At 34.4% G+C, this 17,760-nt stretch overlaps 2 protein-coding genes across 2 annotated transcripts in view; both read right to left on the reverse strand.

Moving 5' to 3' along the window:
- The window catches only part of LOC127868154 (E3 SUMO-protein ligase CBX4-like), a 175,071-nt gene that overhangs the window by 88,532 nt on the left and 68,779 nt on the right, over positions 1 to 17,760 (reverse strand). The window lies entirely within an intron of this gene.
- On the reverse strand, positions 7,547 to 10,825 carry LOC127868157 (leucine-rich repeat-containing protein 15-like). Its single transcript, XM_052409787.1, has 2 exons — positions 10,671 to 10,825; positions 7,547 to 9,359 (listed from the first exon to the last, which is right to left on the reverse strand). Exons 1-2 carry the CDS (start codon positions 10,689 to 10,691, stop codon positions 8,109 to 8,111), a joined length of 1,272 nt encoding a protein of 423 aa, XP_052265747.1. The 5' UTR covers positions 10,692 to 10,825; the 3' UTR covers positions 7,547 to 8,108.

Here is a 17,760-nt window from a genome sequence, read left to right on the forward strand (position 1 = left end):
CTTTGCCAGGATACATATGGTGCAGACGCTCTTGTATTCAGGATGCTCTCCCACTGACAGATCAGCTGTCACAAGGACGTACAAATCATCATCTACCTCAGCAATACATACCTCCGACTCCAAACACAAAACATATGTTCATTTATTTTATCAGTCACTCGAATTTCAAACAGAAATTAATCCATATGTCACCCATTAAGTCTCCAAACACTATGGAAAACCAAAGCATCTTTGTTTCGTCTCACACACAGATTGCAAAGTCGCTGAATATTTCACAAAAGCAGTTTCATTCCCGCAACTCGAAATCCACAAGCAGTTTGCTTTAATTGTGGCATAATAAATAGAATATGAGGTTGGTGGCCTTTGAAATCATGTGATATCGAAATGGTGTGTGAAAAGGCTCGGCAAGCCTCGACCTTTCCTAAGCCATATCACCCTCGTCTGATATCACATTATATCAACATTCACCAACCTTATATTCTCAATTTACCAAAGGAACGTCAAATAATTATTAAACTACGTTTCTCCCAATTTATACGTACATAATCGTTCCTGAAGCAAATACATGTGTGACAATATTATTAATCTTTGGTAATTTTTACGTTAGTTTAAAGTATTTGCAATCTTCATATTAACTTGTATCATCATACCGAGTGGGAGAAAAGAGGCGTCAAACCGTCCAGTTACTGCTGACAAAAAAGATTTGGCGACCGAGTGTTTCAGACTGCAGAGAAATAGCTGTTACCGCGGTGCCATGGTTCGAGTCCACTGACTAATCAGTTAAACACATCAGGACAAACTTGGGAAACAAATATCGTTGTAAATGTCTTGGAAATTGGTGAAGGGTTGGTTTTCTTCGCCTTTGTACGGATAGTATTAATACATTAAATGGTACATTTAATGTTTGCTAACATAATACATGATCATTAACATGAAAGCGGCACGAATTCACATTTTCATCAAATATGAATACATTCATCATCATTGTAACTTTCATTTGAAAAGCACCTAACGAAGCAACTATATTGATCCATGAGATAATAATGTTTATTCGCTCAAGAATAAACTGTCTTATTCAACGCAAACGCTATTTTCCTAAGGGATCGCCGAAACCCGAACCCCAATTTTATAACCCATCCTACCCAGTCAACTCTAACACATAGACTCGTTCACTAAGTATAAAACCACTGCCCGTGCAAATTGTCGTACCAGGGTAGGTCGCGCTATGGTTTACAAGTTTACATTTAAAACCACGTGGTTTCATAAATTTATCTTTTACTCTTTCTTTTCAAATGAGAACTTATTTAATTATAGACACTTGTATCTTGTTAGGCGTATTTACATTTAGAATATGACATGCAGTATATATTTTTGGGAAGATACTAAATATTTTGCATTTTTAGAATTCGGTTACACCGACCACGTGGTTTCATAAATTTAAATGGAGAACTTGTATAATTATGAGCAGTTGTATCACTTTAGAGATTTAGTGAAATGTATATGTATAACATAAAAATCATTATAAATTCTGGGAAAAGATATTGCATAAGTGTTTTTGTGTTGTATTTTTTTATAAATTTTTAGTATTAAGAAAGACAGACCACGTGATGGTATACTTCTCAAAATTGCGTTTTGTAAATTATATATAATGTGTCGTGAATTATTAGACAAAGCTTTATTCTGAGATATTTTATGTTTGCATTAATTTGAAGTTATCGTCTAATCATTGTTCTCTATCCGATTGTATTAACACATTTATGTTTATTGTTTTTATATTGCCACCACGGGTCGAAAGATGTCTTTTAAAGGAAGCGTTGTCGTCTCAAGCAATGGGCACGGAGAATAGACTTGAAACCGAACCGGAGGTAACGGCGTCGGTTATATAAACGAAACGTGGAATCGTCTGAGCGGTTTTTAAGGTCGGTTAAACATGTTGTTTTATTGATCATTACAGACGAGACAAACATTTCAAACGTATAATTTGTTTCCTAGGTGTCTCTTTAACAAATATGCCTAGAAATAACGCAGCAAATAGTCTGCAATAGAGAAATTATTGGGTGCGCTTCCGGCGTCATTAAAAACATTGAACGTGTAGACGTTTGGTTTAACGTATTAATGATTTATATGGCGATACAACGTACAAATTCTGGAAGTAGAAACAATAATCTATTTAACAAAAACCAAAACACGTTCGAACTAGTATCTTACCTTTAATTATCCTTTAAAATCTAATAATCCATTTAACTCAATAATTGACGATTTTGCATCTAGGGTCTTTAATAATTATTTTAGCATAGTTAAATAAAGACCCTTATGCCATCCTATCACTATATTCAAATGAGTTTATGAACTCAATAAACTTTCTTCTTCGTCACACGCTACGTCATGTACTCTATGTACATAACTGCCGTTAAAATGAACCCGAGCAGTTTATCAAATAATAGCCGTTGATAAACTCGGTTGCATTTCTGCATACAAACATAATTATGTTTAAACTTGCACAATGTTTTATTTTTGGTAAATGCCCTAATTGTACAAGAAAATATTTTAATTTATAATTACACAAAGTATGGAAAACATTCCATAACACAACAGATAAATGAGTGGGTAATACCCGTGTACAAAATGGGACGTTCCGAATTCCAGTGTGGTGCTATTTTTATCATCTTATACAACACAGCTCTATGCCTATCGTGAATTAAAACGGAAAGCAAATATTGCAGATTATTTATGAATTATGTTTGTATGGCTTGTTGTACATTCTTAAATGTCAAAAGTATAATTATGCATGGATTATAAACAATGCCCATTAAACGAAATAAGGAAATGTGATAAATTGACAATTCAAATATGTCTATATACAGTACATATACATGTTAAATAAGTCGCGTTTATAATAAATCGTCTAAATAATTATGGGGAAAATGACGCAATAAGTATGTCATTTTATGTCGCTATCAATCTTAGATCATCAGCATCATCAATAGGCTGTTTTAATGTACCGTTCAACAAGAAAAGAACATTCAGTGATAGAAGCTTTGGAACTGTGGGTCCAAAACTATGGAATAACATACCTTTGAGTTTAAGACAATGTACTTTAATAGACACTTAAAAAAAAACAACCTAAGACATACTTTTTCGACGACTTTTTTGCATTATTTTAAAGATAATACGTGATGTACCTTTGATAAATGTTTTGTATAGACTTGTTTCATACTTGGCACTGTTGTTCGTTTTTTAACTTGTGAAGAGGATTGCCTCGCTCGCTTGTTGAGGATCAGTTACTGTGTCACTCCATATTATTGTATTTTTTTTATTTGTGTTTAATTTTTGTTTTTATTTCTATTGTACAACGCCATTGAATATGTGTATACGTAGAAATAGGCGTTCAATCAAATGCTCAAGTTTCAAGTTTCAATCAGCTGATTCATCATACGGATGGCGAAAAATTATGCAGATTTAAAGGTTGAAGGTCGTTTAATTTTGAAGCTAAAGTTTTCTCGACTTTATTTCTTGTGAAAAATCATTCAGTTGTTGAATAAAAAGTAATCCGTGCACGCGATAGGTATATCCCACAAGGTGGAATACAGGCTAGTATATTCCATAAGGTGTTATACCGTCATTGTCGCGTTGAAAATGGGATAAAATGTATTTATTATCGGTAATGTGACACATGTCCAATGGAGCGGAAATCAAGATTTTCACGTGCATCAATTTGTAGGGTAGAGCGTAGACGTAATTTAAATCGTTTTATTTATTTATTATCTGTTTGTTTAAAGGTTAATATTATGTTTTACGTGTTACAGTATAATGGGAAATACTTGCGTACTAGTATGCATCAGTGCGTAAAAAACTGATCAATGCCGTTATGGTTTATTCGTTTGCATTCAGTTTGAAAAACTGACCTTCGTCGTAATAATGCTGTTTTAGTCTGGTTGTTTAGGTCCTCAAAGTGTGCGTGTAAATCTGACGCATGAAAGTTGTACATTCGATAGAGGATATTATTATGCGCCAACAATCTGTGGATGCTAATTTTTGTTCTCGCTACGTACTCAATCGTCAAAACTATTAGATAGTGTGACGTTAATAGAATAAAAACGAACGGGACATTACGTTTTTTTTCTTCAGTATGGTTCCATGGGTGTATTTATATATATCGTAAAAAACTAGGTTCATTTCTAGCCATATTAATGAATGTCGGCATTACACTTGGAGTCTGATTGATTAAAGTTAATATACTCAATACGTTTGTAAAGCAAAATTGCTTATTATACCTTATAAAAAAACGCATTTCCCGTGTCCCTATTGCAACGAAGACAAAATCAACAAACAACAAATATAATCGCAGCCTTAATTCAAAAATCCCAGCAATCAATTGCATCTGCATACTATATTAATTGATGTGCGTTGGTGCGTATCTTGCAGCACTTGTAATATAATCCATGTAACAAAATTAATAATAATAATATATACATATAATAATGATACTAATAACAAAATATAACACATCAATAACATAATAATGTATATATACAATAAACTGCGGTAATACAAATTCATATACATTCGTTTGTGGTGCCCTAAATGTACGTCTTCGTGAATTTTTGAACTTGCTTAAATGATAACCGATGGGCTTATGTTTAGAAGACATGCACACAAATTTGATTCTAAGTAAATAATAGAATGGGGCTTAGTCCTGTGAGATCAAACAGTCTGGTTATATTGGAATAGGTTCGGTATATGTTTGGTTGATGGTACCCTCAAAGCGCCTCTCTTTTTCAAAATTATTGTTATTAAACGATTGCCAATAGGCTTATGATGGTCAACGTTGGCTATAAATAAACACATATCAGGTTATTGGTAAATAAGCAGTTCCAGTGCCTCTACTAAAACTGGGACTTAATCCCAAAAAGAAAAACAAGGTGGTTTATATATACGTATATGGTTGGTTGGTGGTGCACTAAAATGTGTTATGTATTTTCAAAATTATGGTGTTGAAACGATCGCCCGAATTGGCTTATGGTGAAAAGCTCGGTGATCACTTTTGGCTATAGGTAAATATTAAATAAATATCAAGTTCTTGGTAGATAACGCCGTTCCCGGGTCTCTACTGGAACCGGAACTTAATTCCGGAAGAACATTGTGGTGGTTATACATAATGGTACATGGTTGGTTGGTGGTGCACTAAAATGTGCTTATGTATTTTCAAAATTATGGTGTTGAAACAATCTCCCAAATTGGCTTATGGTGAAAAGCTCGGTGATCACTTTTGGCTATAAGTAAATATTAAATAAATATCAAGTTCTTGGTAGATAACGCCGTTCCCGGGTCTCTACCGGGACTTAATCCCGGAAGAACTTTGTGGTGGTTATATATAATGGTACATGGTTGGTTGGTGGTGCACAATATGTGCTTATTCATTTTCAAAATTATGGTGTTGAAACGATCGCCCAAATTGGCTTATGGTGAAAAGTCCGGTGATCACTTTTGGCTATAAGTAAATATTACATAAAATATCAATATGAAGAAGTTATTGGTAGATAACGCCGTTTCCCGGGTCTCCACTTTAACCGGGACTTAATCCCGGAAGAACTTTGTGGTGGTTATATATAATGGTACATGGTTGGTAAATGAAGCGATAAATGGGCTTCTATGTTTCCGAAATAACGGAAAATACAGCTTTGCCAATTGGCTTATGGTAAAATGCCCGTTGATCATCTTTGTCTGTAAATAAATAAAAATCCGATTCTTGGAAGATACGCAATTCCAGCTTTCAAGTTGTGGTAAAACGATCGCCATTTGGCTTATGGTGAAAAGCCTTGGGATAAATTTAATGTATTACACAAATCAATAGATTATTCATATATCTCTACTGAACTGGGACTTGCTCCCGGAAGAATAAAGGTCGTTATTTAATGCTATATAGTTGGCTAGCAGTGCCGTGTTGTTTACATATACTTGTTAATCAAATATTAAAAAAGTGGTGTATAGTAACCAAGTGGTTTACGTTGGAAAGCCCGACTTAAAATGCTTATTTTTATCGATTGATGTACACGTTACTTGAAAAAAAAAACACGTACATACAACCGTAACATATTTATGACTTACTGTTCTGTTATGTTTCATAACTTAAGTCGCCGTGGTATTTACATGTAACATTTAAAAGCTTTATTACGTGTCATTTTGTTGTAAGATTTAAAACTCAACGGCCGAGTTCCTGGTGGTCCAAACCTGTATATTAATCGGGTATTTAAATATCACGTAAGAAACGTATGGATAATCGGATAATCGATGATATGGGATGCCTATCATAATACAGTAGACGTGTCAGACGGTTCTGTTCTAGGCTTGCAATATTTAGGAATCAACATCACGTGGGGTTTTAAAAGACGAAATGCGCCTGGAATACAAAGATAATCCTATAATTCGCAATTGCCCTTTAATCAACATATCAACATGCTGTACTTTTGACCACCTCGTATGGTCGTAACGAAATCGAGCCCCGATCAGTGTTACACATTTCCCATGATTATCGATACATAGTGGGCTACCTACAATAGCTTTTATCTGACGCGATCCAAGTTTACTCCTTAATCTTTCCGCGTATTAACTGGCGCTATGCTGATAGTAAACATAAATAAATAAATAAGAAAACAAATATAGAATTCCTGAATAGCGTTACTATCCTAGATGCGAGAGGTTGCTATATCAAATACCCTGACATTGTTGAATCGCTTCCGATGACACGCACAAGTTCTAGTTAGGATCGTTATCATGTTGAACACTGTCCGGAGCAATCTAGCCTTTTATTTGAGCAAAGTTTCGTTTTTCCAAACCCGATTTTAATTCATCGTTATTGCTTGTCAAGGCTGGCGTGTGTTTGTGGCCGCTGTGTGGCGGAAGGCCCACTTCCTGCGGCCGTGGTCCTTTTTGGCATAGTTTCCACGAACACACTTCCCGCTTGTCACGGGGGATAGACATTATGTACTTAAATTTCCCGCCGTTCTCGGGGGAACCTGTATAATACAATTGATCCCAGCCTTGACATTATTATGCAAAACCTTTAAGATAATAAATTGCGTAGTTAAACTGTTTGGCGTTTGTCGTTGAATAATGAGTTAATGTTCCTTATTATTCTTATTCTGAACGCAGGAACAATGCACGACGAGTAAGGATGTCTGAAGCAATAACATATCAGTTGGAATACTATCCATTTCATATGCATTAATTTCCTTAAATAAAAAACATTTCACAAGGAGTATCTCCGAGTTCGCTGTTTGACGAGTTCAAGAGAACCGGCATTTCATGCACTCATCGGTAATCAAGTATATGTGTTGGTTTTTTAAGATTAAATGACCACGTTCTTGTTACGATCAATTATATAATCGGTACATTTATAATTCGGACCCGTTTGTGATGCTTGTGGAAGATTATGTCCATATTTGGACAACAGTTAAAAAGACGTTGCCCGCCGTTAAAAATGACCCGGTCTTTTGATAGACTTTCGAATAAAATTATGTAGCGATTCAAAACAAGTTTATTTACATATAATTAATATACTTTATTACAATTAGAAACCATGCACAACAATCAAATGTCATCTTGATATTCACACATTCAGAAATTCAATAAAGTGAAACATTTAATAACGAAAACACTTCCATGTTCACATTATGATATATAAAACACCATTCACCGTCAGATGAACAAATATGTGATTACCTCGAATCAACATTCAACAACATGACAGTATAGAACCTTTATGCGCATTTAAATACTATTGTTACATATCCTAATTTGAATTCAAGTTTACATATTTGTGTTAACATACACGCCATGCCTGCATACCTTGTAGATATATGCTAGTTTTAAACACAGATCTAAACGAGACACACATCCAAAAAATGTGAACAACATGATCCATAATCGTCCGTGTATTTTCAACATTAGGCAAGGCAAAGAAGTAAACAATTAACACCAAATATACAAAATTGCGATAAAAAATCGTCAAAATCGGATCTTACGTTCGGCATTTTCTTTCACCATTGTGAAAATATGTAGTCAATGATTTTCAAATGTTATTATATGTCGATCAGTTGACAATTTTATCAGGGACAGGCATCGCGGGCGTTTTTAACAGAGTTCGTGTTGTCCATGCAGTACATACTATCGGCAAATGTTGAATTAATTTGTTTCAGATTTTGCCAATTTGAGCATGTGCAAACGATAGTATCCATATCCAACGACTCGAGATTTAAATTTACGACACTATCTGGAATATGCGTCAACATGTTATGGTATAGATACAAGTTGCGAAGTTTTGTGTTTGTGTCAAATGCATGTGGATGTATTGTTGTGATTCGGTTGTTATCAAGATACAATACTTTTAGCTCTGTGAGTCCTCGAAAGTCGTTAGCATTAATTTCGGTGATATTACTAAATGCACAACGGAAAAATTCTAGTTTATTCAGTGTGTGAACGAAGTTCGGGATTCTTCCGAAGAAAAAGCTAGTAAGCTCCAATTCCAAAATATTTTGCATGACCGCTCCTTGACTACACCTTTCAAAATGCCTAATATCTACTTTGTAATTGTCCCAAAGCCAAAGCTTGGAGACGTTTATCTGATTGTTACAAATCACATCACTTAGATCTACAATGTCCGTCCCTGCTATTTCTAACTCAATCCCACGTTGACCGATGCCATGTACATCGAAATTCTGAAACGAATTTCCAGAGTAACCATACAACCAAAAGTATTGTACATGGAGATTATTGAGTTCTACTGGCCAGCTATTATACAAAGTCAAATTTAAACTGAATTGTAACAAGGGACTGATGTGTTCAATCATTGAAGCCTCTAAGGTCATAATCGGATTTTCTTCTATAGATAACAACTCGATTTGTCTTAGAATACGCAGTGCTCGAGGGATTGTCGTCAAATTATTAAGTCCGAAATTTAAAACAACTCTAGTATTTTCTAGACCAAGAAATGCCGAATCGCTTACGGACGATATTGAATTATTGTATAAAATAATTCCAAAGAGGTCAACGTTGGACAGCTTTGGAAGGTCTCCAAACGCTTTATCAGGAACAGTTTGTATATAATTGCTATGCAAGTCAACGGTAAAGTTTTTTCCACCAGGGTAAAATCCCGTAGGAAGATTCTGAATAGCAAAGTTTGGTATAGATCTGAGATCCCTCTCTTCGCATCGTACTAGTTTCACTTCCGTTTCGTCTAGAAATATAATCCGCTGCATCTCTTCAACGCAGTTGCATATTCCGAAACAAACGTCGCCTCCAGACAGCAGAAATGCTTGTATTGGATGACATAAAGAAGATAACAGCATGGTCCACACGAACTTAAACGAGAATAACATTGAAGGTATTAATAATGTAAACTTTTTACTTTGGTCATGTTACAACCTAAAAGTAAATTACAGTGTATGCATATTCATATACAACTCCTAATTTGCAAATTGTCAAGGTACAAACACAAGAACATGAGTAATTATTCCAGGTTGTGCTCAATCTGCATGTGTATTTGTTATTACTTCATTATAGTTTGTATAATAATGAAAACGTAGTAGACGTGTTTGATATTTAGGAGGAATAGGATATATTCAGATAAAATAGTGGTTGTATTTTAACTTCAGAATACTTTCTAAGATCGTGTTAGAAATCGATATACTGTATTTAGGTTTTGAAAATTATAGCTACGTGTGATCAAATATTTTGTATAATAAAGCCCGTAGTAAAAGTCTTTCCTCTAGAAATATACTCATTGGTCAACCTTATATGATGGAACAAAATTAGCTCTGTATAGTAACAGACTAACAACGCAAAAATATGTTCAAATCCGGAGAATATGTTTGAAAAATAAAGCCTTTCATTTAAATGCATATGTATCTCTCCATTTAATAATTCAATTGTGACTACTTTTGTTTTGCTTAATAACTCAAACGTAAACAGAACAACACGTTTAAAAAAAAATGTATTCAAAATTAAAATATGCATATTTTATTTGAATTCATATTAAAAAAAATATTTATATAATTAACGGATGTTTGAAATGTGTATACCAATCTCCAATTGTAGTAAACTGTATCGCTTTCGTTCGCTTTAAACGTTTTCAAGCACGGCGGTTTTATTTGTCTCCATATATTGTTTTAACTATCATCAACATTTCCAGAAGGAAATGAGGACACGACCAACACTATAGATATGCTTACGGCATTCAATGCAGATACAAATACGTTAAATATTGTTTGTGCATACGTTGAAATGCAATACTTTGTGAAATGGTTATATTAGAAATAATCGATAGAAATAATGGAACATAAATAGAAATATATATATATATATATATATATATATATATATATATATATATATATATATATATATATATATATATATATATATATATATATATATATATATATATATATTTATATATGAACTGTTTAATAATACAAATAATTGAGATTGGATTGAAGGAATGCAACGTTTGTTGAATGATAATTGTCAATTAATTGACTCTTTTGTTCAAATAAAATATTCGATTTTGCTTTACTCGCATATATAATTTTTGTTTGTTGTAAACAAAATGATAAATTAACAATTATGTTCACAAAATTAGGTTCAAGAAATAATTGCAAACTTTTACTTACAACTCGGCTTTTGTCTGACATCGTGTACGTGCTGTCTCGGATCACAAGATCATGAAACGATTCTCCACAACGCTTGGCGCTTTATTTATACTAAAATGAGCGTGACTGAGATTCACGATGTCTTGATAAAATCAAGTACATTGTTTGAACTGGTTGTTCCATTTCATTCGAGATAAGACCATATGATTGCTTTTAGTATATTTGACAATGCTATTTTACCAGAGTTTTGCCCTGTTCTTTGCTAATCTGGGGACCCTTCGATCCTGGGGTTTTACAACCAGAAATAGGTCATTAAACATGGCAGGTGAATTCGCTGATGACAAATGACCATAACAATTGCAAATCCGTGATTAGGTAAATTGCCATGTATGCCGGTAATAAACAATGGTTTAACCCAACATCATTTGAAATGTTATCGTATTCAGAAAGATGGATGTTTTTTTTTCATGTTTTATACCATTTCAGGTAAAAGATTGCAAATATGTGAAGTTGTATTTATTTAAAAGCAGAGAAAGAAGAGTGCAATACAATACATAATGCACATTTTTTTCTTTGTTTTATTTCAATATAATAATTGGCAAAAACACACAACATATCTGTCTCTAAATTTTCATACTATATTGTATTATGTTTCGTATCTAAATTGTCGGACACAAAAAAGTATTATTTGAAAGTGTCCGAAAACTTGATAATGGTATTCAATTTAGGACAGAAACAAAGTGACTGCTCACTATTTTTTTTATAACGACAGTGCGAGATTTTATATATATTTCTGTAGTAAGACTTGTCTTAATCTAATAGTTTATTTTTGCATTTAGCACGTTGTTATTATATAATCATATACATGTATGTTTAACCTATCGTCAAACTATACCCAAATGTCTGAATAAATTGTAATTGAAATCGAAAGGTTATCACGTGTTGTGCTGAATCACACTTGTATATCGACATACCTCGTGCCGCTGAAATGAAAAAAGCAAATATAATTAATAAGTGTTCACATTTGTTGTATACACATTCAAAACCCGTAATATTTTTTAGCATTTGATGAAATGCATTTATTCCCAATAACACAGTAAATTGTAACACGTGTGAAACAGTTTTTACAGTTTATAGCATCTGCTTCAATGAAATTGTGTTTTTATAGCAATACAGTGCTCTTTTATACATTGCAAAGAACAGGGATGTTAAAACCATTAAAATAATATCCACTTTGGCAAATCTTTTCTCCATTTCTGAAATCCTATTGCAGTGGTTTCTTTACTAGAAAACTCTATGCATTTGCAGTCAGTGTAATAACCATCTTGGATAAAATCTTGACAATAAACCATACTTTACCGTCACATCGCGTTGACAAGAAAAAACCGATAACCTCATTTGAAATTTCATTACGTACATGTCTTAACTGCCAGTTACATGTCAAACCTACGATCGGTATACACATACAAACATATATTTAAAATGTATAATATTTGCATCAATTGGATCAGGAAAGGATAGTGCCACACTTTAATGCATTACACATGCATAGTTCTAGCGGATTCTAATGCTATGTATTGTAATGATTTACCACACAATGTAAAATATATAAATACAAATCGAAAAAGGTTTAGCTACATCATGTTTCATCATAATAACCTTCATATAAATGTCTGTAATCTCATAGGTGGATTGTGCCCTCACAATAACGAAACATGTATATATATAGTTGTGTCACGAATTCATGATGTTTACTTAATACACTCCCGTCTTCAGACACTAGCTATTATAGGCCGTTATGTTTTTGCAAGAGGCTTGCAGTCACGTTTGTGTTCATATTTGTACTGCGATAACGGATGTACACGATTAAATAATATTATGCCTGACATTTATAAAAATAGTTTGCAACAAATAGGACTGAAGTTGTTATACCATGAATACTGACAACTCGTTTATATACGGAATACCGTTAGGGCCATCGTGGTTACACATTTAAATCAAGAGGGCGACAATGCAATAGGTTCGATAGTACGATGGCGACAATGCGATAGTACGATGGCGACAATGCGATAGTAAGATGGCAACAATGCGATAGTACGATGGCGAAAAGGGCCTTTTTCGGACAAACACGAAATATCTCCCGGAAACGACCTTGTGCACGAAGACCTGCCATCAACTGCCTATCGGGCTTATCCAGTTTCGGCCGGGACTGTTAATTAGGATCGGCGTCAGCTGCAGCCTATTAAGCGTATTATGACCCATTTTCCAGTGAGTGTCTATGTATCTTTTAGGACACCTTTCGGACAAAAGAGGGTTATTCGCCGGAGGCAACCTAGTGCACGCTTATCTGCCGTCAACTGCCTGCCGGGGCAACCTTATTTCGGCGGTCGATGTCTGGGGGACGTATATACAGCTTATTTTACGTAATATGCGCTATATCAACGGCCATTGGGTACCGTCATTACTCGGATAATTGAAAATTATTTTTATTGTGTCCGAAAATTTAGATACCGAAAATATTTAAAAATTAGAGCTGTCCGAAAATCTAGAGACAAAAACTAAATGGCCGAAAATTATAATTATAATGAAATATAGGCAATACATCAGTGCACTTTTGTCTCTACTTAAAAAAAAACAACTTCACATCTTTGCTTACTCTTGTCTGAGATGATACAAAACAAAAAGATACAAGTAAAAACATTAAACATACTGCTTCCTTAATAGGAAGATATCATTTAAACTGTTGTTGGGTGAAGCGATTTCTACCGGTAAACATGGTTATTTTCCCAATTACGCAATTGCTATGGTCAATTGCCCTAAGGCATGCTTCTCCCATGTTTTATTACCTTAATCCGTTTGTTAAACCCCATAATCAAAGTGTCACAAGATTAAGCGAATACAGTGACGAAATCAGGTAAAATAGCGCTGTAAAAAGATAAAAAATATACTTCCGAAAAATTAAGAGTCATTAATGATAGACGAAAACGCGCATGACCGAAAACTAAGAGTCTCGAAAAATTTATTTTTAAGGTCCTTTCGGACGAACAATAGTTATCCCCTGGAAGCGTCTAGTGCACGCTAATCTACAGTTAGCTGTTTGTCGTGTTGACCTTGTTTCGGCCCGGGGTTTTATTTAGAGATCTATAAATAAATAAATAAATAAATAAATAAGTTAATAAATAAATTAAGTTTTGGCCGGGGGCTTTTATTGGGGCCGGCGTCAGGGGGACGTGCACACAACCTATTAATAGTATTAAGCGCTTTATCAAATTTGAATAGGAAAACACCGTTAAGTGCAGCTTTCGGACAAACAAACCTTATTCTCCGGAAGAGACGTACTGAGCGACGTACTGAACGCGGATCCCATCGGCTACCTGTTGGGTTGACATAGCTTTTGCCCGGGGTTTTAATTTGGGTGAGGGTCATACCTTCCGCCTATGTAGCGTATTCTTGTAAAGCGCTATATCTACGGCGAGTGGGTATGCATTGTTAACGCCGCCTTTCGGACAAACAAGATTTATTCCCCGGAAGCGACGTAGTGCATGCTGATCTTTTGTCGTTGCCTGTCGGACTTACCTAGAGTCGGACCGGAATTATAACTAAAGTCGGCGTCAGGGGGACGTATATACAGTTTATTTAGCGTATTATGCACTATATCCACGGCCAGTGGATATGCGACGTTAAAGGTTCTTTGCGGAAAGCGAGAGTTTTCCCAGGAAGCGAGCTAGTGACCACTGATCACCCGTGTGCTAACCTAATTTCTTCCGGTTTTTTATTAGGTACGGCGTTAGGGGTTTACAATCATGCATGCTGACGAATGTCATATGTATCTATTTTAAATTTATGTAGTTGTAATATAACTATATTGCGCATTCTGGCTCCCGGACTTGTTATTTCTCGCGTTTTCTATTATTTTCGCCGTTTATTTCATTTAGATTCTTATTAAACGTAATTTAGCTTATAATATACAGATGCATCTTTATCTAACTTAATTTAAAAGGAACAACCAATGAAAATGCAAGTTCAACAGTGTATAAACAAGCACGCCAAATAACATATTTGTATCATCACTGGCGTCGATCTGAAGTGCGGCGACTAGTATGTAATACGTTTTTTTTCGCTTATGGGAGGAGAACATATTTTACGGATCAATGTATATATTTTTGTTGTCAGAATATCTTGCATAGTGGTGATTTTTTCTGTAAATTAGTGTAAATAAGTACTTCATTTGTGCCTATTACATTTACTACAACATTTATTGCCAATAATGCAAAGCTAATTTTTTTAATTAATAACTGATCACAGGGACTGGGCAATTAAAAAAGATCACAGGGACTGGGCAAATACGCGAACCGGTGAAACTTTCTGGTTTTGTATAAAAACAAAACATAATCAAAATATATTTATTTTGTGGTTTTTCTAACAAAAGCGCAGACTTTTGCTGTTCGAGTTTTGGTTAACGCGTATTTTCTTCAATTTTACAAGACGACCGCGATTACACGGCTTATTGCTTTATCATTATGTAAACACCGGTCTTACTGACAATAACGTAGTGACGTCACCAGCTATGTATAGAATGATTGCTTTTTTGATAACCGTTACACTACAGTCACTTATTAATACCTTAGTTGAAAGGTGATTTTTCAAGCGGTTCCGTAGTGTAGTGGTTGCACGCTCGCTTCATACGTGCGAGGTCCAAGGTTCGAGCCCCAGTAGAATCAAATTATTTTATTTGTGTTCTATGTTAACTTTTTGTTTTGATGTAGACATTTTAGTTTAAATCAATATGCTGTTTTATTGCAACTATTTTTTGTTTTAATTATGCCCATGAAATATATGTGTGAGAGGGTGGGGGGGGGTTCGTAAACACATTAAAACTTTTACAGTGTTTTCATATCAATGAGTACTCAACCCCTATCGTAAATGAGCAACGTAAGAATAAGTTCAGAATCATCTCCCCTTGAAGTTGAGAAATAATATGAAATTACGCTTACAAGATGAAGCAGATTTTTTTAAACCTACACAGTTCTGTTCCATTAATAAAAACTTTACACAGATGCCAGTAAAAAAAGGAAACCAATGTAAATAAAATGAACTATGAAATATTTGGTGGTTACAACACAAAATTATAGATAATTGTTATTTGGGGGTTTTAACACAACATCATAGATAATGGTTATTTGGGGGTATAACACAAAATTATAGATAACGGTTATACCAGTATCTTTTTCTATTTTGTTTAAAATTATCGGCTAATATATTAATATTTACAGTAAAAAAAAATCGTTCCATGTAACTTGATTGACTGCCTTTTACACTGAAATTCCCGACGCCCTTTGATGCTTTGCATCAATACTTATTTTGTTCAATTATATAATAATTGAGGTACCTTTTCATTCATTTGGTGCTAGGTTGTTAATTGAGGTGCTTGTCTCAACAAATCAGCGATAAGAATATATTATTATATAATGCATTAAAACAACTCACGATAAAATGAATTTATTTCAATTTTTCGAACGTTAGTTCGGAGCTCTGTCGACATCTTTATCTCTCGACTTAGAAAGAAAATAGTAATATTAACGCTTCATTCTAAAATTTATATTTTATTAGACATACGAAAATCAAAACGTTTAAAAGCCTACTCCGCAAGCCCCAAATCTCGTCTGCTCCGTTATTTCTTTTATCAGCGAAGTGAAGTGTCTTACATGTATTTGTGCCGGTGAATTTTGTCTTTGTAACCACGTATTGATGCTATGCGAGAAAGCTCATAAACGTTTATTTACCGATACTATTGCTTAAATGTTTGTTTATGTGGCATTCAGTGCTTTGAAGAACAAAAAGGTTGATAAAGACATTGGTCAACTGAACTTTTCTTTCCAACTTTTGAAAAGTGTCCGAAACCTTTTTGAATATAGAGAAATAAGAAATCCCTAGTGTGGTTCTAGTTTTTAACCAAGTTAAATGGTTTAAACAAACGTTGTAGAGCATACCGATATTAAAGGGGCCGTCTAACAGATTTTGGCATGTATTGAAGCTTGTCATTAAATGCTTAATGTTGATAAATTTAAACATTTGAACCAAAAATCTCCAGAAAAAAAAAACAAGAATACAATTTAAAAAAGGAAAAATGTAACCCTCAACAGGGCCCGAACCACTGACCCCTGGAGTCATGGAGTAAATAGTCTCCCGCCTAGACCACTCGACCACCCATGCTCATGCTTAGAGCGGATGTATTTTTTACGTAAATAAGCAATCCTCGTAGTATCCTAAAATAAAAAGACAACAACAGAACTTTCCAAATTATTCAATTGTTTCGCGTCGCACGACGCTTTATAATTTTTAGGTTTTCAAATCATCAATAGAGACATATAATATATATTTAAAAGCATGGTAAATGGTCAGTATAACTATTTCCTCAAAATATCATAACTAAAACGACAAGAGATGTGTTTATCAGAAACACAATGCCCGCTAATGCGCCGCTTTTTTGACCTTTGACCTTGAAGGATGACTTTGACCTTTCACCACTCAAAATGTGCAGCTCCATGAGATACACATGCATGCCAAATATCAATTTGCTATGTTCAATATTTCAAAAGTTATTGCAAAACTTTAATGCAAGATTAAAGTTTTGGTGACAGAATGACGGAATGACAGACAGACAGGCCAAAAACAAGATACCCCCGATCATTCGATCCGGGGGCATACACATTTGAAAATCTGAAACAACTGTTTTAATTTTGTCAATTTACCAAAACGTTGGACAGCCCCTTTAAGTGAAATACCAGAGACCCAATCTCAAGGCGTTGCGGTTTCAGAAATGATTATTTGTTTAAACAGTTTTAAAAATTATAAATATACGTGAAAAAATAAGCCTGATCAACGCGTTTAAATATATTTAATATATTAAGCCGTAGCTTTTGACCTTTCGGCTGTTTAAGTGGAATCATTTATGTAGTGATATACTAACACAGCGGAGAAGACGAAGCGACGGTTGACATCGATTGTTGAATTCGCGTCATTATAAATGCCAATAATCATGCTTTGATATGAATTCAGCATTGCTTCAATGCCTTCATGTTTAGGTTCCACAACTGAATCATTGGCGTTT

Source organism: Dreissena polymorpha, chromosome 2 (assembly GCF_020536995.1).
Source record: "Dreissena polymorpha isolate Duluth1 chromosome 2, UMN_Dpol_1.0, whole genome shotgun sequence".
NCBI lineage: Eukaryota > Metazoa > Mollusca > Bivalvia > Myida > Dreissenidae > Dreissena > Dreissena polymorpha.

What these genes read in the sequence shown, in the direction of transcription:
- LOC127868157 (XM_052409787.1), bottom strand. Translation starts at nt 10,691, where the DNA reads ATGTCAGACAAAAGCCGAGTT. An exon ending in TGTCAGACAAAAGCCGAGTT is followed by an intron (nt 9,360 to 10,670) that starts GTAAGTAAAAGT and finishes TTCTCGTTTAAG; the next exon opens with TTCGTGTGGACCATGCTGTT.